The following is a 25,541-nucleotide window of genomic DNA, read 5'->3' on the forward strand; positions in this document are numbered from 1 at the left end:
CTTCCCTCTTCTTGATTTTCTTGTGTCTTGCAAATTGTATCTTGGGTATTCTAAGTTTCTGGGCTAATATCCACTTATCAATGAGTGGATATCTAATGACTTCTTTTGTGATTGGGTTACCTCACTAAGGATGATATCCTCCAGATACATCCATTTGTCCAAGAATTTCATAAATCCATTGTTTTTAATAGCTGAGTAGTACTCCATTGTGTAGATGTACCACATTTTCTGTATCCATTCCTCTATTAAGGGACATCTGGGTTCTTTCCAGCTTCTGGCTATTATAAATAAGGCTGACAAGCTCAGTTCTAGACAATCCACCACTTTCTTCTGGCCTCCGCAGGCAGAAGGTATGCTTGTGGTACATGTGTATACTTGCAAACAAACACTGAAATCCACAAAACAGTGCTTTGTTAAAAAAAAAACTAGTAAACACTAGAAAACAACCAGACACATTTTTTAATATTGTTTATGCTCAGGCATGGTGACACAAACCAGTGATCCTAACACATGGAAGGCAGAGACAGGAGTTGAAAGCCAGCGTGTTCTACACGACACTCTTTTAAATAATATAAACCAATAAATTAAATAAACCAAATGGATTTCTTGTGCCCTTCAGAATCATCCCTGCCTTTAACACTGTATGTGGATGACATAGTAGACTTACAGAACCTTACTCTGTAGCTGCTCACCTTTTCTTCATTAAACTAAAATTAAGATGTTGATGTGTCACAGTAAGGCTCTTTTCGCTTTTTAATTTACATGCTACAGTTACCCATCGTTCTATGGCTTCCTCTTATATTTCGAGGATACTGTGTTTCCAGTGTTGTGAGAAATACGTGGCAGATTGGAGTATAAGTAGAACAGAGATAGATTGATGTTCCCATCCAACATCTGTTGACTGTTGCTGGGGCATGTAAGGAGACAGCAGAGTGTGGTGGTGCTAGCTGTCTACATCTGGTAACATACAAGAAAGAGTGGAACAGAGGTGCTGGAGAGATGGCTCAGTGGTTGAGAGCACTTTCTGTTGCAGCAGAGGACTGTTCCATTTCCCAGTACTCCCATGGCAGTTCACAACCATCTATCGCATCAGTTTCAGAACATCCAATGCCCTGGTCTGCCTCCTTGGACTCTCTGCTTGCACACTGTGCACATAACCTCATACAGGCATAATATGTAAACCAAAATGAGTAAATCTTAAAGGAAAAGGAGAACAGGGTATCTCACGCATTTTGAGAGCATGCCCCAGTGACCTAAACCCTCACAGTCCCACCTCTTAAAGTCTCTAACACACTGGCTGTTAGGACATGTCAGAGTGAAATTAATGAATGTAGAATTTATTTACCATTGATGAATATTTGGGGTTATTTTCCAAGGATTTTGGGGTTTTTTTGGGGGGGTTCTTTTAAGTCTTTTAAGCAAAATAGCACCAAGCCTTTCTGTTTTGACCTATTATAAACTTGAGCTGCTGGGTCTGTAGGGTGAGTTTCCAGAAATAGAATTACTGAATCACAGCGTATTTTTAGACATGCGTTCGTTCCCATGCACATGTATTAATGGGTGGACAGATTGATTGATATTTTTTCCCTAGCATTGGAGTCACAAGGCCAGGTGCACTTGAGGCACAAGTTCAGGAGGCATCCAGGCTTCTAGAGGAGTGCAGTCCTCAGGGTTAGGCTCCTTCCCTGACCTTCTGGGTCAGCTTTCCCCTCCACTACTCAGCTCCACGGTCAATGCTCTTATTCTCCAGGACAGTTTCTGTCCACATAGCTAACACACCCGTGACACAAACTTAGAGCAAGTGAACGTCTGGAAAATAGTAACATAGGTAGAGTCCATGTGGAACGGCTTGGTGTCCCCACCCTACTGCGTCCTTACTTTTTCGTCAAGGAAGGAGGTACTGTAGTAACAGGACAGGCACATAAGCTCTGGGCCAGTGCTGCCTATGCTTAGAGGGCTGTCTGCTTGTAGGGTAAGGGAGGGAGGGCTGCAGTCTGTGGGTGTGGAGAGAATTGTCCCCAAGCCTTGCTGAAGGAAGCCCTCAAACATAAGGTAGAGGCAGACAGGACACATGGATTGGAAGATGCGTGCATGTTGGGGGATACAGTGATGGAGAGAGCACTCCAAGAAAGAAAGAACAGTGCCACAAAAGGACCAAAGACCATGTCATCCTCTGTGGTTAGTAAAAGAATCAGGAGAATAGCTGGAAACAAAAACAGTCATTAGAGACCAGACGATAAAGTACTTGAGGTAGCAGCTTGTTTAAGAGTGAACTGCTCCATCCCTAGCTGAAGAGCTATTGGCATCTGATAGGTGCCGGAAGAGGAGATCTGGTCTTCTTTAAGAGTGTAGCCCCTCACTCTGTGGAAGGTCAGTCACACATACATCTAAGGCCATACATCTAAGAATATTTGGGCAACACAAATTGGACCTGATGGATTTAAAAAAAAATTAGAGGACACAAGGTTAGGTAGGTTGGGAAGAGTCGGGGCGGTGAGTATAATCAAAATACACTGTATAAAATTATCAAAGAAGAATAAAAATGTATTAAAAATTTTAAAGCTAAATCCTAAAAACAAATGAGCAGTAGAGGACTTCTGTATGGTTCAGAGTACCTTTTAGAAATATCAGTCAACATAGAGCAAAGAGAAAGATGATTATATGAAGTGTGGGAGCTAGGTATGTCAGAATACTGTCATGTTGGAGACAAAAATACCAGCAGCTTGGTTAGCGGTGTATAAAAGGGAGAAGGGTAAATTGCCTTTATTGAAAAGTAATTTAGAAGCTCTCGTGACCAGGACTCACTTGGGTGATTTTTCTGAATCCATCACTGAGTAAATTTTAGGTCATCATCCTGAAACAGAGACTGGAGAACAAGTTTTGAAAGGTACGTTTACAAAATATTCATTTTGGTACAGATTGGGCTTGCTGTTGCTGTGGAATGTTCTAGAAAATGTATCAGGAAGCACTGAAATGTGTACATTTGGGAATGGCCCTAACAACTATTAGGACTTGAGATGTCTCCAACTAAGACCAGTATCAAAGTTGAAGCCGTGACTGAGATAAGATGGCAGAGGCAGAACTGGAATTGAAGGATGCTTCTGTGTGTTGCTTATAAAAAGCCCAAAGTCTCCCAAGTCCCAGACAAGAACTCTGCCACTGAGTTACTCCCTGGTGCTCGGTTTGCTGAGCTTGGGTCTCACATGTATAGCTCAGGCTGGCCTTAAAATTTGCAGTCCTCCTACCTTGGTCTCCCAAGTGCTGGCGAAATGGACATGAACCTACATCCTAAGATACTCTTGAGAAGTGCAGTTGCTCATGACAGTAGACAGGGGATACCACAGATGTTGAATGTGGCAGCCATGGTAGGTGATAGAAAAGGAAATTTACCATAAACACAGCAAAGGCAGTACCAAAAGCTCAGGTGAATCTAAGAGTTTCCCTGTGGGGCCTTTGTCTCTGCTGATATTGTAGGAATAAGGAGGGCAGGTGGTTCATGACTCCTGCAGGACAAAATGGAAAAGAGTTTGTGGTACCCACAAAACCAGAAGCACAAATGCAGACTGGGAGTTTTAGGTGAGTAGCTAGGGAGGTTGAAAGAAAAAGGCATGTTAAGGAAAATGAGAGGTCCGGAACCTCATCATAGGGAGCGGCATTCCTAAGGCTCCTTTGCCTGGACTCTTCCTATCATGAAGCCAGTTTTCACGTTAGCCTGCCAGATCCTTGTCATTACAGCACCGCAGATTGTCTGCACTGGTCTTGGAGTTGGCTCAGTGGTTAGCTCTTCCGTTCTGTTTGACTCCCAAATCCCCTCCATTCGTGTCCTCTGCGATTTTCCTGACTCTGTGTGACCACCTGCAGCCTCTTCCTGTAGATTCAAGAAGCTTCTAGTGAGCCGCCTGTGGTTCTCCTCTCTCCTAAGTGGCTTCAGACTTGCAGCAACACGGAAGGAAGGCTATTGCACTACCAGAGTCCCCGTAAACAGCTGCAGGCAGCTCTACCCCAAAACAGATAGTGTGTGCAGATGTGTTTATGGGAGGAAGACCGAGTTTGTTCTCTATGCTGTTCTAAGCCTCTTACCACTGTGCAAGGGCCTTTCTTTTTCAAGTGAAGAGGTACACTGTGGTAAGCAGTCTTTTATAACCCACAATAAAAACCCATGTAAAGGCCATTTTTGATCAAATGAAGCTAAGTGTTCTTTTCAGAATCCATTCCCATTCCTCCCCCCACCACTGAACCCCACCCACCACCACCATTGAACATCACTCCCCACCACCATTGAACCCCACCCCCACCTCTCTGCACTGGAATATGCACAGGTCAGTAATGGATAACATACGTAAATAATGTCACAATTCTAGTTCTTATTTGTTAAGCTGAGAAAGCAACCAGAAATAATTACTTAAGAAAGCTTACCAACCCCCCTCCTCTATAGCATGTGTGTGTAACCACTAAGTAAAATTTCAAATTACATAATTGAGTTATATAAGTGTTGATGTGCAAGAACACTCAGAAGACAATTTGAAGGAACCTTCAATCATTGGAGGGCCCCAGAGAAAAGTTTCTCTAAGTGTAGACTAGAAAAAAAATTGCATGTACCTTAGAAAGTTGGATTATTTATTACTCTGCTCACTGAGTAATAACATAAATACTGAAGATCCTTCCAGCCCTAAGACTAGCAAACTGTGGAGTTTCAAATTAAGTACAGGCCACATGACACTTGATTCAGTTAAAATGCTAACTGTTTAAAGATTCTGTCCTTCGATGCAGGCACAGTTGTGTTTCTTGATCCTAATAAAAAGTATTTTGGAAGAAGGAAAGCTAAAGTGTAGGATGGCCGTGTGTGCCAGTGCCCTGGCCAATGGTGACTATGAAGCCTCTGATTTAATGATGCCACTCTGGAGCCCATTCCTCACTCTGGGAGTTTCCTCACAACCACTCTACGAGAGAGTTTTGTCCATTCTTTACAATAAGGAACCTGAGACAAGATGTTGGTGGATGAGATGTGACCAACCTCTCAGAAGACATCACAGTGTAGCTTTACCCATGAAAATGAAAGATCACATTGGTCCCCTCAATTACTATTTTTCTTTACTCCCTTTTTATTATTCTAGTTTGTGCCCTTAGTAGATTAACAACCTCCTTTTTCACCTTCTGTTCATCCTCTATGCTAAACTTTGAATAATAACCTCCTAGTCTGTATTCCTTATCCACACTAACTGTAAGATACGATACTTTAAAGACCCAGCAATGAAGCTCTCTGTAGTGTGGTACTGCTTTAGGTGTCCTCTCCAGGGTCCTGTCTGGTAAGGATGCAGCTGGGCTCCTCACTCTGAAGCCCCATGCTCTCTTTAAACTTCTCTCTGCTAGTGTTCTCTTACATGCCAGATACTTCCCCACACCAGACAGATCTAGCTCACGGCTCAGGTTGGCTCAGAAGCTCCTTCAGCCTCAGTGCATATAAGAGCACATGTGGTCCTTGTCACAAACCAGCTTGAAGTGTGTAGGTACAAGCTCACGTCTTCTATCCTTGTTAAAGTAAGAGCCCCTTGGGCCCCAGTCTCTGGGTGCTGTTTGGTAACAGTGCCTAATGTGATGTCTTCTATGTTGTAGGTGCTTCATAGTTCTCTTAAATAAATGGTAGCTGATCAGTGTGTGTAAATATTAAATGCTTTAGAATATAATATTCTACATAATGTGTTCTAAGATGTGGATAGATAGATAGGTAGATAGATAGATAGATAGATAGATAGATAGATAGATAGATAGATAGGTAGATGATAGATAGTTTAACATAAGTATACAGATAGTTTAGAACCTGTCTAAATCTCCCCTTTTGAGGTTGTTTCCTTTTTGTAGACATAGGAACAAAGACTCACAATGATGAGAGGGACCTGCCTTAGTTTATATGACTAGTAAGCACAAATTCTTAGCTCTGAATCCAGTTAGTTCATTTCCATGGGTAGAGGCTGGTGGGAGGTGGAAGGAAGGTGAGCGCCCTCGGCTGTGCTCCTCTAACCGAGGAGGAGAGCGCTTCCCCAGACTGATTGCTCGCCCGCACAGGCCTGTCCACCCTGCCCACCTGTGCTCCTCTAACCGAGGAGGAGAGCGCTTCTCCAGACTGATTGCTCGCCCGCACAGGCCTGTCCACCCTTGCCCACCCCTGGGTCAGTTGCTTGTGAGTGGAGACAGAATTGTCCTGGTATCCTTGGACCATCCCTTCCCAGCTGTCCACCACAGTGTCTGTGCAGAAGACAAGCAGGCAGGCAGGCGACTGTGTCCTCTACCCACGGATACTAACTTCCGTTACACGTTACCTCATTGAGGAGGGAAGTGTGAAGTAACCGGAGAGACTCTCAAAAGAAGGAATCGAGAAGGAGAACAGGGAAAGGCATGACTGTTGAAAAGTGTGAGGCTGTTATTTCATTTAGGACATGCAGGGAAATGGGGAAATAGTCTCAGTGGGCCATCCAGTTTTTAAAGAAAGCTTCGCAGAACGAGGTGAATAAATCCAGGATCATTTGGGTCACTGGCCAGCAACCCAAGTACTTCAGCTTCATACCTTCGTGTTTCTACAGTGCTGGGGTTTATATCCTGCTCGGAAGAAGTTATAATTAACATTGCATGTTTGTAGTTTCGTTTCCTGATGACTTTCTACAGTGGGTTAATAATAGCCGTTGTGATGAGGTAATGATTCTTCCTCCAGCCTGTCCATTTATGTCATTGCTTTGTCCCCTGAATACCAGTGCCATTTTGACCTTTGCTGAAAGGGAGTTTCTTCTCATTTCTGTGTAGTTGAGGCAGAGTCTTTGCTGTCTCAGCAGTTTCACCGCCTCTAGGGATTAATGATAATAATAATACAGAGTCCTTAAACTGCCACTTGGTGAATTAAATTTATACACACACAAAAATAAATAATTAAAAACAGCCATGTAGGCCATGCTCTTATCCATTTGACTGAGGCAGAGGAGAGCCCGCACTTCTGAGGTCTCGGGCCTTTGTTTCTCTGTGAGGCGCTGTGATGTGGCTTGCCACCCTGCTAAGCTGTTCCATTTCCCTCACACCCAGTGACAGGCACTAAGTAAAGAGGAAGCCAATGGGCACAGGCTAACCAGACTCTTCTTTGGGACAGAGCTCATGTGTGACGCTTGGAGCCTGTCTCCACGCTTTGATTAATTGTCCACTTTAACTTCACCATTCATAGAGCTGAGTGTTTTAAAGAATCTACCTTATCTGGAAGATATCATCCTGAGTGAGGTAACCCAATCACAAAAGAAGTCACTTGATATGCACTCACTGGTAAGTGGATATTAGCCCAGAAACTTAGAATACCCAAGATACAATTTGCAAAACACAAGAAAATCAAGAAGGAAGACCAATGGGTGGATACTTCATTCCTCCTTAGAATAGGGAACAAAATACTCTTGGAAGGAGTTACAGAGACAAAGTTTGGAGCTGAGACGAAAGGATGGACCATTACAGAGACTGCCCCACCCGGGGATCCATCCCATAATCAGCCACCAAACCCAGACACTATTGCATATGCCAGCAAGATTTTGCTGAAAGGACCCTGATATAGCTGTCTCTTGTAAGGATATGGCCAGTGCCTGGCAAACAAACCTATAGGTGGAACAACAATATGATCTAACCAGTACCCCCAGAGCTCGTGTCTCTAGCTGCATATGTAACAGAAGATGGCCTAGTCGGCCATCATTGGGAAGAGAGGCCCATTATATGCCCCAGTATAGGGGAATGCCAGGGCCAAGAAGTGGGAGTGTGTGGGTAGGAGAGCAGGGAGGGGGGAGAGTATAGGGGCCTTTTGGGATAGCATTTGAAATGTAAATGAAGAAAATATCTAATAAAAATTTAAAAAAAAAAAGAATCTGCCTTAAGCCGGCCCTCACTTCTTAAGAGCTTATTGCTCTTTGTGGGTTTTGAGGGCAACATTTTCTTGTGAGCTGATGTGAGAAGTCAGTCTTATCTATGCAGGACTGTGTATAGAAGTCCCTAAAGATTGTCATAACCATTAGAAATTGATCAGAGAATGCAATAGGAGCAGGGGCCTTTGGAGCTTTGTGATAAGTCAAAGGTGTAAGCTTGATGTGCTGTGCCCATAGTGTAGAAAGCTGTGGGCACAATCTCCCAAGGGGTGAGTGAACCTACCCGATTCCCTGAACAGGACCTCAGCATGGCTGTGCTAGTCTCTATTTAGTTCTATATTTAAAAATATTGCACCATTTTGTGGAAGAACTGAGGGTTTTTTTTTTTAAGGTGCTAGGAGTAGATCCAGCAAACCCCTGTGAGTAATGTATCCAAAGGACTTGAAGGAGGAGATAATTGCACACCTGTGTTCCAAGCAGCCTATTTCCACAGAAGCCAACACCCAGGGGCAGTCTGGGTTCATCCCTGGATGAACGGGTGGGAATTAATGTGTTTAAATACTATACAGCCTTGAAAAGGATGAGCTGATTACACAGCCCCTCATAGAGACTTACTCTAAGAAAATGGGCAATTCCAAATGATACACGCTGATTCCACACGTGAGGTTTCCAGAGGAAAATCAGAGGAAAGGTAGTTGCCAGGGTTGAGAGGAGAGGAAAGTAGGAGTTGTGGTGGAGTCTACAGAGTTTCAAGTTTTGTGAGATGAAACGGTTATACAGATCGGCTCCCAGGTAGTAACATTGGCTCTCAGGCTTAGTATTGAGCACTAAGTTAAAATGGTCCAAAGTAGGAAGTCAGCGCTTTCCTGTACTACAATTAACAATGTGTGTATCCGTATTCTGGGACTACTGGCCTTCACTGCTGCTCTCCCTCTGACTTAACCATCATCACTTCCTGTGGGCTGGCTCAGATAGCCTGCACCACACCTCCTGTACCCATAATGCCTGCCTTCATTAAATCTGCTGCCACCAGGTTGGCTGGACAAGTCCTGCTTTACATTTGACATTTTCAACCGCAGACTCCAGACACTCTTTGGGAACAAGATATTATGCACATGTAGGGTTGGGGCTTTATTGGAAGGGCCAGTTCTTGCTGTGCAATGCAAGCTGGCCTCGAGCTCCAGGTCCTGAGTGTTCAGATTACAGGTAGGTGCCACAGCACCCAGCTCTGAAGAAACTGTAATGACCTTTGGAAAGAATGTGGCTTGTGCATTATAAGGGGAAAAATAAGTGGTACTCTCTACGTTGTTATGTGTCTTATTTTTAATTTTTGAAGGAATAAACATTTGTACATTTTTAGGAATAAACTTTGAGAACATGAGCAAATAGCTCAAATATATACATATACATATATATACATGCATACATTCAAATATTTTTACTATTCATTTTCATCTTAAAACTGCCATTTCTGAAACTTGTCAGATGGTCTATGTTGGCTATTTCAGTATCATTGGAAAACTAGCCTGGGCCTCTGTAGATGGAAAGTAGGACCCTATCATAAACGTTTTAACCATTATAAGCCTTGGGGTCATTTTTAGTTTGCTTATTTTTTATTTAAAGCAGTAAGCAGATTCAAGCGCTAGAGCCCCTGAAAACAACATTAGCAAGTCTTGGAGATTCCTGGGATGTCTGGACTCTATGAGGGAGCAGCAGAGGGCTGACGTCTCTCAAAGCCACTATCACCCAGAGCCAGCCTCTCTCTGCCCTAGAATCCTGTGACAATGTGCTTCTTGTCACATGGCTTAGGCAGAGAGAGTTGGCCCCCCCACGTGACAGCTCAGCACAGGCCGTTTGTACCAAAACTATGCTTGATGGGTTTTAGCGGAATCATCTGAAGGTGTGTTTACCTTGAAGGGTCAAATTGGGAGTACCCCGGGGTTCATGGATCTCTGGTCTCATTGCACTGTCTCAGTTGAGCTACTTCGGGGTATTTGGGACTTGTATAGGACAGAATAATTTATATTAAAATCTTGAACTGTTTAATGGTATGGTTTATAACACTGTAATATGAGATAAAGCATGAAGATAACCCTTTGAATTCTTTTTTTTTAAAAAAAAACACTTCTTGTAACTGAAGCAGATTCTTGAATGATACTGGAGTTCGTTCATTATTACTGTTCTGTGGAGTTGGGTTCCAAATTAAGACACAGTTCCAAGTTTGGAGTGTCCTCCTGCCCTCCAGACAAGGTTTCCCTGTGTGTCCCTGACTGTCCTGGAACTCATTCTGTAGATGAGGCTGACCTCAAACTCAGTGGTCTACATGCCTCTGCCTCTCGACTGCTGAGATTAAAGGCATGCACCACCATGCCCAGCTCCGACTGATACATTCTTACATAGAACTATTCGCAGGTGTCATTAGCATGGACTGACTGAGAGAGGGTACGTGGATCCATACTATTTAATCCATGTTAGGTGTGGTTTTAGCAAGTCCCATTAGCCTTTAAGTCAGTGATTCTCAACCTTCCTGATGCTGAGAGCCTTGGCTGAGGGAATCTTCCTGTGCACTGGGTAAACGTTGTCTTTATTTTTCAAATCTTGATTTCTGTGCCAGTGGAGAGCTAAACACTGTGAAGACTTTGGTATTGTTTTTTTTTTTTTTTTTTTTTAATTAAGCATCACCTGTCTCGGTGTTTCACAAACGTTCTTCTCCATCTCCTCCTGATTGGCTTCATAAAGGGTTGCGGGTCTATACATGGGGCAAGAGAGGAAAGGTGGGGCCTCCAGGCAGAGATAGAGAGTCTGGGAAGGAATCAGCTGCTAGAGATTTGCCAGCTAGACATGGAGGAAGGAACAGGTGTCAGGACTGAAGGAGAGGTAATGAACCACATGACAGAACATAGATTAAAATGAACTAGCTAATGAAGTTATGTGAGCTAGTTGGGAACAAGCCTAGCTATAAGACCTAAGCATTCGTAAATAAATATAAGACTCTGTGTCATTTTTGAAGCTGGTAGGTCAAAGGCAGTCTCGGGATACAGTTTCTTATATTGTGGTGACCCCCTGCCCCAGCCATAAAATTATTTTCCTGCCTACTTCATAACCAAAATTTTGCTACTGTTATAAATTGTAATGTGTTTTCTATGGTCTATGGCCTTTCTACCCTCAAAGAGGTCACAACCCCCAGGCTGAGAGCCACTGCTCTAAACAAACATTTTGGCACCTCTCCTCTAGGTGCCAAAGTGACATCAAAGAAAACCAAGGAATACAGTTATGACATTCCTCAGGAAAGAAGACTACGTAGTCACTAAAATCACATTGTATAAAAGTAGGAAGTAGCTTACAACAGCTTCCCAATAGCTTTGCGCTTGCATGGATGCTCTGCACGCGCCCCTGCCTGTGCATGTGTGCTTGTGAAGTCTAGGGGCAAACTTTGGAGTCACTTTTCTCCTTCCACTGTGGGTTCCAGAGGTTGAACTGAGGCCATCAGACTTGTACAGCAAGGGCTTCTACCCAGTAGCCTTCTTCCAGTCCAATAAATTGTAATTTAACACACAAACATACTAACCATTAATTAAATACATTTTCATGTCTATAAATATAATGTATGTGTAAAAAGGAAACAGAAAGATCCACAAAGATTGTTTGACAGTGACATTTTCTCTGTTCTCAGCAGTTAAATTATATGTAGGTTTCCTTCCTCTGCTGCATACAGTTCTTCTTTAAACTTATGGTTGTTTATAACTACTAGTTTTATATAATGCTCTATATAAAACACAGAGGCAATGCATACTCTTTTACTCTACAGTTCAGGCGTTTTATAAGTTCACGTGGGCTTTATTAATTAATAAGTTGGTCCAAGTTTTTAGCTTTTATACTGTGAATTGTCTCCTTTCGTTTGAACAGGTCAGTGTGAACCAAGCAGATTTCTCTCCCTGTGCTACTTTAAGAGAATGATGCTTAGTGGACAGGAAGTTAGCATGATGAGCCAGTATGACATTACTTGAAGTTAGTCATGCTTTTTAAAAATCCAGTGCGTATAAGCTGTGTGCATGTGTTCCCAATAAAGATGGATTTGCCTCCACAGAAGACGACTCGGTTTGGTACCCTTTGCTTTTGCACTGTTGTTGACTGATATTAGTCCCCAAGTATTGCAAGGCCACCCCTCACCAGAGCAGGTTCAACATACATTTGGAAGCTTAGAAGGTAGCTCCTGCCAGCTCAGAATGCCCATTACTAGCTTCAGAAATCATGTCCACACTCCCGTGTCATTGCCTGGGCCCTCTTTGCACCTTGTGGACACTGACCTTATAGTGTTGGCTGCCTGCGTGGTCCTTTAGTTGTTTGTGAATCTGGCTCTCCCAGGAAACAGGAGGCAAACAGCCATTCCCCCCTCCCCCTTAATAATTCCCATCTGCTAAATGCTTCCTGTGTGCCTGAAACTCTCCTCAAATGTTGCATTATGTTGGCTGATTTGAACCTCTTATTAGGAAAAGTAAATGCTGTTTTCTCCATGTGACAGGTGGAAGAGCAAAGGATTTGATTTTCAGAAGACAGAATTCTAAACTCTAGAAAATGACCCCCAAACCGGTGTTGTTCTCAGTGAACTGATTTAGCAGTGCTCTTAGTTATGTTTCTGCTGTCCTAATCAAATACTGAACAGAAGCAACTCAGGTGGAGAGAGATTAGTTTGGGCTCACAGTTTAGAATAGCCTGTCATAGACAGGCACAGTGGTGGCAGCAGGTCACAGCTATAGCAGCTAAAGTATGAGACAGCCAAGAAACAGAGGACCTGTGAAGAGTATTTCACATCCAAACCATAGCACTCCATTCCTGGCCCTCATAGGCTCATGACCACTTCATAATTAATACAAACTTTATTCAGTCTAGCTTCAAGAATCCTCAGAGTTAATAAGTGGAACAGTTAAAAAATTCAGGGCAAACTCTTAGCTGTGAGCCCCTGTAAAGGGAAAACAAGCTACATTCTTACAATGTATTGTAACATGGAGTAAACACTCCCATTGATTGCAAAAGGGAAGATCAGGAGGATAGCAATGAAAGCAGGACTGAAACTCATTGCTGTCATCTCCAATAGTGTGTAGTCTCCATTGAAATATAGGCTTCTCCCCTTCCACAGTTGTACACATCAGTTTCTTAGATCTTCTTCCCAACTTCTCTCTCCCTACTACACATTGTTTCTTTTCTTCTGGAACCTTGAGGTGAGCATCTATTACCTTGTAACTGCTACATTCTGCTTGCCTGGCAACAGCACCCTAAGTGATGAGTTCTGATGCCAGCTTGAGATGGCTGCAGTGGCGTCCAAGCACCTGCAAGCAAACCAGGGGAAATGTCTCCCTGTGCAGCCCTTTGGAATAGGCGATCTATGTGATGCTATTCTTTGCTCAGGCTTATTGCTTTTAAACCTGGGATTCTCTTTTCAGATGTCAGATTCTAAAATGAGCTTACAGGTTTATACTCTGACCTCTTTTATGAGTGGGACCACAGAGGCCCCTTGTCTTCATGGAGAGTGTGGCTTCTCTTTCTCGTCATGTATTAATCTCCTTTACAGCTGAAATTGCTTTTGCCTCCCGTCCTCAGCCCTGTCCACGGCTCTAGGGCACTCTGTGCTCTCAAATTGCAGATTTTTCTTTTTTCTTTTCACTATCTTGTTCCATTTTTGGTTTTGAAATCCTACTATAAACCTGTCTAAATGCAATGAACAGTGACCACACCACAGCCTGGACACTCTGTTATCTTAAAGTATCCTCTGCCTAACAATCCCATTAGGTTTAAATTTAGCCTCACTCAGCCATTCAGGGTACAGCAGAACTCAGTCACATTTACTTACCTTGTCAGTTATCTGCACTCCAATCCCTGGTTGAATTCTTGTTTTGTCTGAAAGGTCATGATGGCCGTCTGCTGTCCACATTTGGCACTCTGGCCTTGCACACTCTCAGTGGAATGTTCCTGTAAGTTTGTTCTGCTTACAGCATCCTAGGACTCCTCCTGCATGCTTTCTGCAGACCACTTCTAACCATTTGTGAGCCATGTGGCCAGGTTTATCACAGCAACAATCTGTCTTCCCACATCAAGTATGTATTAGTAACTGTTATGTTGCTGTGACGGGGTATCTGACTGTACTTGAGAGAGAAGAGCTTTATTTTGGCTCACAGCTCAGGCATTTACCATCTATCAAGGGAAGCAATCATCTCAAGTTCAGGGTAGAGATGGCAGGAGAAACAGCCATAGTGAAAACACCGAGTCGGGGACTTTAAATAGCTTGCCTTGCTTTCTGTATTTCTTTCCTGTTTAACTAATAAAGGACTGTGTTAAGAGATTTACATTGTTTTGTATTTTGTTTTGGTTTTACACTCTTCACTAAATCAGTACCCTGGTGTTGTGACCTTAACCCAATATTGGATTCTTGACCTATGAAAATAGGGAGACTTATCTCAGAGTTGTGGTTTAGGCTAAATAAGTTGCTAAACAGAAAACTTTAAGAGAAGTGACACTTAGGTATAAGCACTATAAAAATAACCATTTTGAAAATACTTAAATTATATCATGTGCTGTATACTGACAGTTGAAATTACTTAATGAATAAAGGTATGTGAAGTAAAATTCAACCCCCTAAGTTCGCTCAGTCCTTATCCTGTGTCCCCCCATCTCCACCCCGCCCCCAGCACTAACCACCAGTGATTGTTTGAGGTTTAGCCTTTTGGAACATTTCCTACGCCAGGGAAAACTATTCTTAAGCCGTCCTTTCCTAATAAAATACTCTCGGGGAGTTGTGTTTGATGGTGTCCCGTGGGAGCATGAGAAGGGAGGAGACTGGCATCATGTCAGGCAACTGCTGGGAATTCTGTGGCTCACACACACTGCTTTGAGCATCTGCTGACTGTTGTATGTTTGTTGTTTCCTACAGGATATGATGTTTCAGCTTCTCCAAGGTCTGGACTTTCTTCATTCTCACAGAGTAGTGCATCGCGATCTGAAACCGCAGAACATTCTGGTGACCAGCAGTGGACAGATAAAGCTGGCTGACTTTGGCCTTGCCCGCATCTATAGTTTTCAGATGGCCCTTACCTCAGTGGTGAGTGAGATCATTGTCCTGGCATTAAACGTAGTCTTCCTGTTTTAATTGACAAACTGCCCCCTTCATGCTCCTCCTGCTGTTTCTGCCCACACTTAGTCTGTGAACGGAATGTCTGTGTGCTTTTTTCGCTAGCTGTGGCTAAGAAGAAAGCAAGGGCTTTGTTTACTACGACCTCAGATGCATCTGACTGGGTTTGTTATGGGTGGGAACCAATCACAGAAATAGCCTGTTGGCACCTTAGCCACTAGGGAGGAGTCAGTTAGACATTTCTAAATGAGTTTTGCTATAACCTGGGTTTTTATGTTGCATACATAATGTGGAAGGCACAGCTTGGGTAAGGGTAGGGCAGGCAGGAGGAGTGCCACCTGTGTTCTGTGATGTAACTTGAGAAACAGCCATACCACCGGCCCAGGCAGGCCAGATAGCACTCTCTTCTGAAACTGTGATGCTTCAGGGACTAGAGAAATGAACTTGACCATGAACCTGAATGACCTGAGCGACTACCACTTCCCAGCTGAATGGAAGCATCATGGGCCAGAGTAGAGAGGATCTGAGGCCCTGTTTTGGGAGAGAACTTGAGTCCTCCTGTTCTTTGTCTCATTCAGATCCATGTCCATAATAAGCTTTACCATTCATTAACTCCAGCTTCTCTTTATGTCCATCGGCTGCAGTCTACAAAATCTAAGAGGAGCACCCTGGTAGTCAGTATCAATAATTCTTTTCTTATAACCTGCTTTGTATGTAGTAAATGTGTGAGTAGCTAGAAGTGAAGGAAAGCTGCCCACAGACATAGCACGTTAAAACTTAGGAGAAAAAAAATCCATCTTCAGCCTCAAAGAGGCTCTGAACCCAGACCCTGGCCTGGATGGGGGCCCTTGTTGGGAAATGTGAGGTGGTACCGTTGGCCATTGTAGTGAGGGAATGAGATGGCTGCTTCAGTTCTTGGCACATGTGCTGCAAGAAGGCTGATTCTACACAGAAAAACAACAAAACCTGCTTCCCCAGGGTCCTGCAGTGTCAACCTGGAAGGTGAAGTCCAGGAGAAGAGTCACTTGGTCAGGAAGAACGTTCAACTTACAAAACTTACTTGTGCCTCCTCCTCTTTCCCTCTGTATGCCAAGATCAGAAATCCCATAGCCTCCAAACCCTCCATTCCTGTCACTGGATACTTAACCTCTGGAGCATTCTCTAAAATACAGTGTACTCTTGAAAGATAAATCTTACTTTGTTCAGAGTTTGTCAGTGCCTCAGAGAAGACACGGCCCAAGTGCATATTTAAAGAACAGGCCTCAGCTTTGGGTGGAGTGAGGCAAGCCCTCAGACTTTTATATAACTACACCAGAAAGGGCTCGAGTCTGTGTGCTTCCCCAGTGGGAAGGGTGAGGTAGGCCTTGCGCTTCCCTAGGAAGTTACTGTGCCTGTTTTGGGAGAGGAGGCCCTGGGAAGAAGCTTGAATAGGCTTTGAGATCATCTGGGAGCAGATGAAGGAACGAATCCCTGGGCATATTGATTGGAGCGAAGAGGATGAGTCATCTTCATCCCCCTAAGTTGAACACAATAACTATAAATAAAAACGGGAAACCCATTGAGTTTCGTTTAATTTTTTTCCTTGTTAAATTTAGAGGATAACCCAGCTTGTGAGTTACATCAGTTGACACCCCATTCTTGCTGAAAGTTGGCATGTGTAAGCAGGAAAATACAGATTAATGATTTCATATCCCAAGAAAAGGACAAGGGCAAACATATATCTATTACTAGATATATTGATGTCTAGTTTGTATTGTCTATTTTGTATTTACTATAGTGACATAATAAAAGGGAAAGACTTCATTCCAAAGAAAGATGTTTGGAATTTAATGGTAACATTAAGAGGTATGTTTTCTTTAGGGTACTGCATTTTAAACATTCCCCACTGTTACTATATTTTCCTGCTTACAGGAAAAATCCACCTGATAAAATAATGCTTTGATTTTTACATACATGTATAAAAACAGAATCACTGTTTTTCAGACTAAACTGATAAATTATTTTTAGTATTCTTTCAGTAGGCTGTATTTCACTACCTAGAAATACCCATTTTACACTAGGTTATATCACACAAGGAAATGGAAAGCCACGTAATTTGCAGACTGGTAAGAGATTGCAAGTTAACTGGCCTGAGACCACCATCTTAACTGCTGTGAAAAGCGTGTATATTGCTCATTTCCAAGGCTTGACCTATAGTCTTTCCTGAGACCCTTCAGAAACTGACTGTTCTTTCCTTGGCGTTATTTTCTATCTTGTTGGTAGTTATTTGGGGCTTTTATTTATAAAGCAGCGGTGAGTCATTTGAAGTGAGATACTTAGTCTTGCTCCACCTGGATGTTCTCCTGGGCATTAAAGAAAGACTTTTTAATGAATAAGTTAAGACATGCCAACATGTAGACACATGTGTTTGAGTCATTAGAAAAATCAGGAAAGAATTGCTTATACATTTAATGGTTTCAGTATTCCACATCGCTCCTCGCTTGTACTAAAACCTTCAAATGCCCAAGCTCATCCTGTATCGCTGTGTTGACTGAGCCCTTGGCTGGAATCTCTGAGCAAAAATCATGCAAGTTATATGCCATTGCTTGGTCTTACATGAGAACTGAAAGATAGCTCGAACTCAGGTCTTGCGTTTACGGTAATCTTCTTTGCTGAACAGTCACCTGGCTGAATCAAACGTTTTGTCCTGAACAGAGAACTGAAGGACTTATAGGAATATTGTACCTCTCCTTACTAAAGGACATTATTTCTAACTCATTGTATTTTGATATTAGCAAGCTTTAGAAGAGGTTTTATATTCTTCTAAGATAATTAACATCTTCCAAATAAAGGAATAGGAGAATTATTACACAGCTTTTCCTATTTTCCTCACCTGCCTCTGTTTGACTGGTTTTGTTTGTTTGTCTGTTTGTTTTGTTTTGTTTTGTTTTGTTTTTGATTTTTAATATTTTTATTACATATTTTCCTCAATTACATTTCCAATGCTATCCCAAAAGTCCCCCATAGCGCCCCCCACTTCCCTACCCACCCATTCCCATTCTTTTGGCCCTGGCATTCCCCTATATTGGGGCATATAAAGTTTGCAAGTCCAATGGGCCTCTCTTTCCATTGATGGCCGACTAGGCCATCTTTCGATACATATGCAGCTAGAGACAAGAGCTCCGGGGTTCTGGTTAGTACATCATGTTGTTCCAACAATAGGGTTGCAGATCCCTTTAGCTCCTTGGGTACTTTCTCTAGCTTCTCCATTGGGAGCCCTGTGATACATCCAATAGCTGACTGTGAACCTCCACTCCTGTGTTTGCTAGGCCCCGGCATCGTCTCACAAGAGACAGCTATATTTGGGTCCTTTCAGCAAAATCTTGCTAGTGTATGCAATGGTGTCAGCGTTTAGAAGCTGATTATGGGACGGATCCCTTGATACAGCAATCTCTAAATGGTCCATCCTTTCATCACAGCTACGAACTTTGTCTCTGTAACTCCTTCCCTGGGTGTTTTGTTCCCAATTCTAAGAAGGTGCACAGTGTCCACACTTTGGTCTTCATTCTTCTTGAGTTTCATGCGTTTATCAAATTGTATCTTATATCTTGGGTATCCTAAGTTTTGGGCTAATATCCACTTATCAATGAATACATATTGTGTGAGTTCTTTTGTGATTGTGTTACTTCACTCAAGATGATGCCCTCCAGGTCCATCCATTTGGCTAGGAATTTCATAAATTCATTCTTTTTAATAGCTGAGTAGTACTCCATTGTGTAAATGTACCATAATTTCTGTATCCATTCCTCTGTTGAGGGACATCTGGGTTCTTTCCAGCTTCTGGCTATTATAAATAGGGCTGCTATGAACATAGTGGAGCATGTGTCCTTTTTACCGGTTGGGACATCTTCTGGATATATGCCCAGGAGAGGTATTGCTGGATCCTCCGGTAGTACTATGTCCAATTTTCTGAGGAACCGCCAGACTGATTTCCAGAGTGGTTGTACAAGCTTGCAATCCCACCAACAATGGAGGAGTGTTCCTCTTTCTCCACATCCTCGCCAGCATCTGCTGTCACCTGAATTTTTGATCTTAGCCATTCTGACTGGTGTGAGGTGGAATCTCAGGGTTGTTTTGAGTTGCATTTCCCTGATGATTAAGGATGTTGAACATTTTTTCAGGTGTTTCTCTGCCATTCGGTATTCCTCAGGTGAGAATTCTTTGTTCAGTTCTGAGCCCCATTTTTTAATGGGGTTATTTGACTTTCTGGAGTCCACCTTCTTGAGTTCTTTATATATATTGGATATTAGTCCCTTATCTGATTTAGGATAGGTGAAGATCCTTTCCCAATCTGTTGGTGGTTTTTTTGTCTTATTGATGGTGTCTTTAGCCTTGAAGAAGCTTTGTAGTTTCATGAGGTCCCACTTGTCAATTCTCGATCTTACAGCACAAGCCATTACTGTTCTATTCAGGAATTTTTCCCCTGTGCCCATATCTTCAAGGCTTTTCCCCACTTTCTCCTCTATAAGTTTCAGTGTCTCTGGTTTTATGTGAAGTTCCTTGATCCACTTAGACTTGACCTTAGTACAAGGAGATAGGAATGGATCGATTCGCATTCTTCTACATGTTAACAACCAGTTGTGCCAGCACCATTTGTTGAAAATGCTGTCTTTCTTCCACTGGATGTTTTTAGCTCCCTTGTCGAAGATCAAGTGACCATAGGTGTGTGGGTTCATTTCTGGGTCTTCAATTCTATTCCATTAGTCTATTTGTCTGTCACTATACCAGTACCATGCAGTTTTTATCACAATTGCTCTGTAGTAGAGCTTTAGGTCCGGCATGGTGATTCCACCAGAGGTTCTTTTATCCTTGAGAAGAGTTTTTGCTATCCTAGGTTTTTTGTTATTCCAGATGAATTTGCAGATTGCACTTTCTAATTCGTTGAAGAATTGATTTGGAATTTTGATGGGGATTGCATTGAATCTGTAGATTGCTTTTGGCAAGATAGCCATTTTTACAATGTTGATCCTGCCAATCCATGAGCATGGGAGATCTTTCCATCTTCTGAGATCTTCTATAATTTCTTTCTTCAGAGACTTGAAGTTTTTATTATACAGATCTTTCACTTCCTTAGTTAGAGTCACGCCAAGATATTTTATATTATTTGTGACTATTGAGAAGGGTGTTGTTTCCCTAATTTCTTTCTCAGCCTGTTTATTCTTTGTGTAGAGAAAGGCCATTGATTTGTTTGAGTTAATTTTATATCCAGCTACTTCACCGAAGCTGTTTATCAGGCTTAGGAGTTCTCTGGTGGAATTTTTAGGGTCACTTATATATACTATCATATCATCTGCAAAAAGTGATATTTTGACTTCATCTTTTCCAATTTGTATCCCTTTCATCTCCTTTTGTTGTCGAATTGCTCTGGCTAGGACTTCAAGTACAATGTTGAATAGGTATGGAGAAAGTGGACAGCCTTGTCTAGTCCCTGATTTTAGAGGGATTGCTTCAAGCTTCTGACCATTTACTTTGATGTTGGCTACTGGTTTGCTGTAGATTGCTTTTATCATGTTTAGGTATGGGCCTTGAATTCCTGATCTTTCCAAGACTTTTATCATGAATGGGTGTTGGATCTTGTCAAATGCTTTTTCCGCATCTAAGGAGATGACCATGTGGTTTTTGTCTTTGAGTTTGTTTATATACTGGATTACGTTGATGGATTTCCGTATATTGAACCATCCCTGCATCCCTGGGATGAAACCTACTTGGTCAGGATGGATGATTGTTTTGATGTGTTCTTGGATTCGGTTAGCAAGAACTTTATTGAGGATTTTTGCATCAATATTCATAAGGGATATTGGTCTGAAGTTTTCTATCTTTGTTGGGTCTTTTTGTGGTTTAGGTATCAGAGTAATTGTGGCTTCATAGAATGAGTTGGGTAGAGTACCTTCTGTTTCTATTTTGTGGAATAGTTTGTGAAGAACTGGGATTAGATCTTCTTTGAAGGTCTGATAGAACTCTGCACTAAACCCATCTGGTCCTGGGCTTTTTTTAGTTGGGAGACTATTAATGACTGCTTCTATTTCTTTGGGGGATATAGGGCTGTTTAGATCATTAACCTGATCTTGATTCAACTTTGGTACCTGGTATCTGTCTAGGAACTTCTCCATTTCATCCAGGTTCTCCAGTTTTGTTGAGTATAGCCTTTGGTAGAAGGATCTGATGGTGTTTTGGATGTCTTCAGGATCTGTTGTTATGTCTCCTTTTTCATTTCTGATTTTGTTAATTAGGATGCTTTCCCTGTGCCCTCTAGTGAGTCTGGCTAAGGGTTTATCTATCTTGTTGATTTTCTCAAAGAACCAACTCCTTGATTGGTTGATTCTTTGAATAGTTCTTCTTGTTTCCACTTGGTTGATTTCGCCCCTGAGTTTGATTATTTCCTGCCGTCTACTCCTCTTGGGTGAATTTGCTTCCTTTTGTTCTAGTGCTTTTAGGTGTGTTGTCAAGCTGCTAATGTGTGCTCTCTCTAGTTTCCTTTTGGAGGCACTCAGAGCTATGAGTTTTCCTCTTAGAAATGCTTTCATTGCGTCCCATAAGTTTGGGTATGTTGTGGCTTCTTTTTCATTGAACTCTAAAAAGTCCTTAATTTCTTTCTTTATTCCTTCCTTGACCAAGGTATCATTGAGAAGAGTGTTGTTCAGTTTCCACGTGAAGGTTGGCTTTCTATTATTTATTTTGTTATTGAAGATCAGCCTTAGTCCATGGTGATCTGATAGGATGCATGGGACAATTTCAATATTTTTGTATCTGTTGAGGCCTGCTTTGTGACCAATTATGTGGTCAATTTTGGAGAAGGTACCATGAGGTGCTGAGAAGAAGGTATATCCTTTTGTTTTAGGATAGAATGTTCTGTAGATATCTGCCAGATCCATTTGATTCATAATTTCTCTTAGTTTCTCTGTGTCCCTGTTTAGTTTCTGTTTCCATGATCTGTCCATTGGTGAAAGTGGTGTGTTGAAGTCTCCCACTATTATTGTATGAGGTGCAATGTGTGCTTTGAGATTTACTAAAGTTTCTTTAATGAATGTGGCTGCCTTTGTATTTGGAGCATAGATATTCAGGATTGATAGTTCCTCTTGGAGGATTTTACCTTTGATGAGTATGAAGTGTCCCTCCCTGTCTTTTTTAATGACTTTGGGTTGGAAGTCAATCTTATCAGATATTAGATTGGGCTGGTGAGATGGCTCAGTGGGTAAGAGCACCCGACTGCTCTTCCGAAGGTCAGGAGTTCAAATCCCAGCAACCACATGGTGGCTCACAACCATCTGTAACGAGATCTGGCGCCCTCTTCTGGAGTGTCTGAAGACAGCTACAGTGTACTTACATATAATAAATAAATAAATCTTTAAAAAAAAAAAAAAAAAAAAAAAAGAATGGCTACTCCAGCTTGTTTCTTCATGCCATTTGCTTGGAAAATTGTTTTCCAGCCTTTCATTCTGAGGTAGTGTCTATCCTTTTCTCTGAGATGAGTTTCCTGTAAGCAGCAAAATGTTGGGTCTTGTTTGTGTAGCCAGTTTGTTAGTCTATGTCTTTTTATCGGGGAGTTGAGTCCATTGATATTAAGAGATATTAAGGAAAAGTAATTGTTGTTTCCTGTTATTTTTGTTGTTAAAGTTGGCATTTTGTTCTTGTGGCTGTCTTCTTTTAGGTTTGTTGAGGGATTACCTTCTTGTTGTTTCTAGGGCGTGGTTCCTGTCCTTGTATTGGTTTTTTTCTGTTATTATCCTTTGAAGGGCTGGATTCGTGGAGAGATAATGTGTGAATTTGGTTTTGTCGTGGAATACTTTGGTTTCTCCATCTATGTTAATTGAGAGTTTGGCTGGGTATAGTAGCCTGGGCTGGAGTTTGTGTTCTTTTAGTGTCTGTATAACATCCGTCCAGGATCTTCTGGCTTTCATAGTCTCTGGTGAAAAATCTGGTGTAATTCTGATAGGCTTGCCTTTATATGTTACTTGGCCTTTTTCTCTTACTGCTTTTAGTATTCTATCTTTATTTAGAGCATTTGTTGTTCTGATTATTATGTGTCGGGAGGTATTTCTTTTCTGGTCCAGTCTATTTGGAGTTCTGTAGGCTTCTTGTATGTTCATGGGCATCTCTTTCTTTAGATTTGGGAAGTTTTCTTCTATAATTTTGTTGAAGATGTTTGCTGGTCCTTTGAGTTGAAAATCTTCATTCTCATCCACTCCTATTATCCGTAGGTTTGGTCTTCTCATTGTGTCCTGTATTTCTTGGATGTTTTGAGTTAGGATCTTTTTGCATTTTACATTTTCCTTGATTGTTGTGCCGATGTTCTCTATGGAATCTTCTGCACCTGAGATTCTCTCTTCCATCTCTTGTATTCTGTTGCTGATGCTCGTATCTATGGTTCCAGATTTCTTTCCTAGGGTTTCTATCTCCAGTGTTGCCTCAATTTGGGTTTTCTTTATTGTGTCTACTTCCCTTTTTAGGTCTAGTATGGTTTTGTTCATTTCCATCATCTGTTTGGATGTGTTTTCCTGTTTTTCATTAAGGACTTCTACCTGTTTGATTATGTTATCCTGTTTTTCTTTAAGGATTTGTAACTCTTTAGCAGTGTTCTCCTGCAATTCTTTAAGGGATTTTTGTGCTTCCTCTTTACTGTCTTCTACCTGTTTACCAGTGTTCCTTTGTATTTCTTTAAGTGTGTTATTAAAGTCCTTCTTGAAGTCCTCTACCATCATCATGAGATATGCTTTTAGATCCGTGTCTAGCTTTTCCAGTGTGTTGGGGTGCCCTGGACTGGGCGAAGTGGGAGTGCTGAGTTCTGATGATGGTGAGTGGTCTTGGTTTCTGTTAGTAAGATTATTACGTTTACCTTTCGCCATCTGGTAATCTCTGGGGTTAGTTGTTATCGTTGTCACTGTTTAAAGATTGGAGCAGAAGCTGTGTTCCACTCCCCAGCAGTCTCTAAATCCTGCGGCGGGGGTCGTGGGTAGCTGGCGGGTGTCAGGCAACCCTGCGCTCCAGCTACCCTGGCGCTGATCCGGCCGGATGAGGCCTGTGGCCCTACTCAGGCCGGTTTCTGCTTCCCTAACTAATGCAGTCTCAGGTCCCGTGCGCAATTGGATTGGAGCAGAAGCTGTGCTCCACTCACCAGAAGTCTTAAGATCCTGTGGTGGGTGTTGTGGGTAGCTGGCGAGTGTCAGCCGACCCTGCGCCCCAGCTGCCCCGGTGCTTTTCTGACTGGAAGAGGCTTGTGGCCCTATGTAGGCCGGATTTCTCTCTCCCCAACCAGAGCAGTCTCAGGTCCCGTGTGATTGGACTGGAGCAGAAGCTGTGTTCCACTCACCAGCAGTCCCAAAATCCTGCGGCGGGGGTCGTGGGTAGCTGGCAGGTGTCAGGCAACCCTGCGCTCCAGCTACCCCGGCGCTGATCCGGCCGGATGAGGCCTGTGGCCCTACTCAGGCCGGTTTCTGCTTCCCTAACTAATGCAGTCTCAGGTCCCGCGCGCAATTGGATTGGAGCAGAAGCTGTGTTCCACTCTCCAGAAGTCTTAAGATCCTGTGGCGGGTGTTGTGGGTAGCTGGCGAGTGTCAGCCGACCCTGCGCCCCAGCTGCCCCGGTGCTTTTCTGACCGGAAGAGGCTTGTGTTTTGTTTTTTTAACAGTAGCTTGTACTCTTAGAACTTTGTAAAAAGCTTTACACGTTTTCACATGTGACTTTCCTCCAAAGCCCTTTCTCTGAGTCCATCCATATCTAACGGTCATACGATCCTGAAAACATTTTCCCATGTAAAAATCACCAAAGACAGTTGCAAACCTTGTAAGGCTGTTGTTAGAGACATAAAATATTACAGGAAAAAATTAAGGGGATTTTTAATGGCACTAATAAGATTCTGAAGGTTTAGTACTGCCAGTCTTGACACTTCGAGATGCTTACACTGCCCTGAGCCAGGGCAATAGGGGTGGGGGTGGGGGGGTGCATGCATAGGTGTGTTCGTGCATGTATTTGCATATGTCCCTGTCTCTGTGTTGTTAGCACTTGGTAAACAGTGAAGAAACTATTCAATTTCAGACAACAGCTTTTATATGCTTAAGGGAGGAAAGGGCATAGAGTTCTGGCTTTCAGTCAACAATTCCCAGTCACCTCCTCTGTGCCAGGCTCTGTCCACCACCTTAGAGGTGATGCTGAACTCAAGTGGACAGGGTGTCTGCTCTCAGAACTTACAAGCAGAATTGGGAAGTAGATCTGAGCACAACAGTCGTGGGAAGCAATGTGCCTTTAGAAACAGCAAAATACAATCAAGGAAGAATTTCCTGTTCTGTGGAGTCACATGACCCATGGATCTACTGGGGCTAGAGCTAGAGAAGCCCACACTGGTCACCTGTGCAAGGGTGTGGGATGTCTACAAAGGTCACAGCATCGTCCTTCCAGAACCTGTCTGCATTCAGCTCCACTGGATGCGTGTGCATCAAGTCATCTGCACTTGTTTTCTGTGTGTGTGCCTGGAATAAAGTCCTTGCATGACACCCAGTTGGCAC

At 42.6% G+C, this 25,541-nt stretch overlaps 1 protein-coding gene across 2 annotated transcripts in view; it reads left to right on the forward strand.

Annotated features, from left to right (window-relative positions):
* Cdk6 (cyclin dependent kinase 6) overlaps window positions 1-25,541 on the forward strand; it is a 196,257-nt gene that overhangs the window by 75,655 nt on the left and 95,061 nt on the right. For both annotated transcript variants that reach the window (XM_021162511.3, XM_029477311.2), the window contains one exon: window positions 14,806-14,973. In XM_021162511.3, coding sequence (XP_021018170.1) covers window positions 14,806-14,973 — 168 coding nt within the window. The remainder of the gene's footprint in view (window positions 1-14,805; window positions 14,974-25,541) is intronic.

The sequence above is a fragment of the Mus caroli genome, unplaced genomic scaffold, assembly GCF_978045245.1.
Source record: "Mus caroli unplaced genomic scaffold, Mus_caroli_1 scaffold_4, whole genome shotgun sequence".
In the NCBI taxonomy this organism is placed as follows: Eukaryota; Metazoa; Chordata; class Mammalia; order Rodentia; family Muridae; genus Mus; species Mus caroli.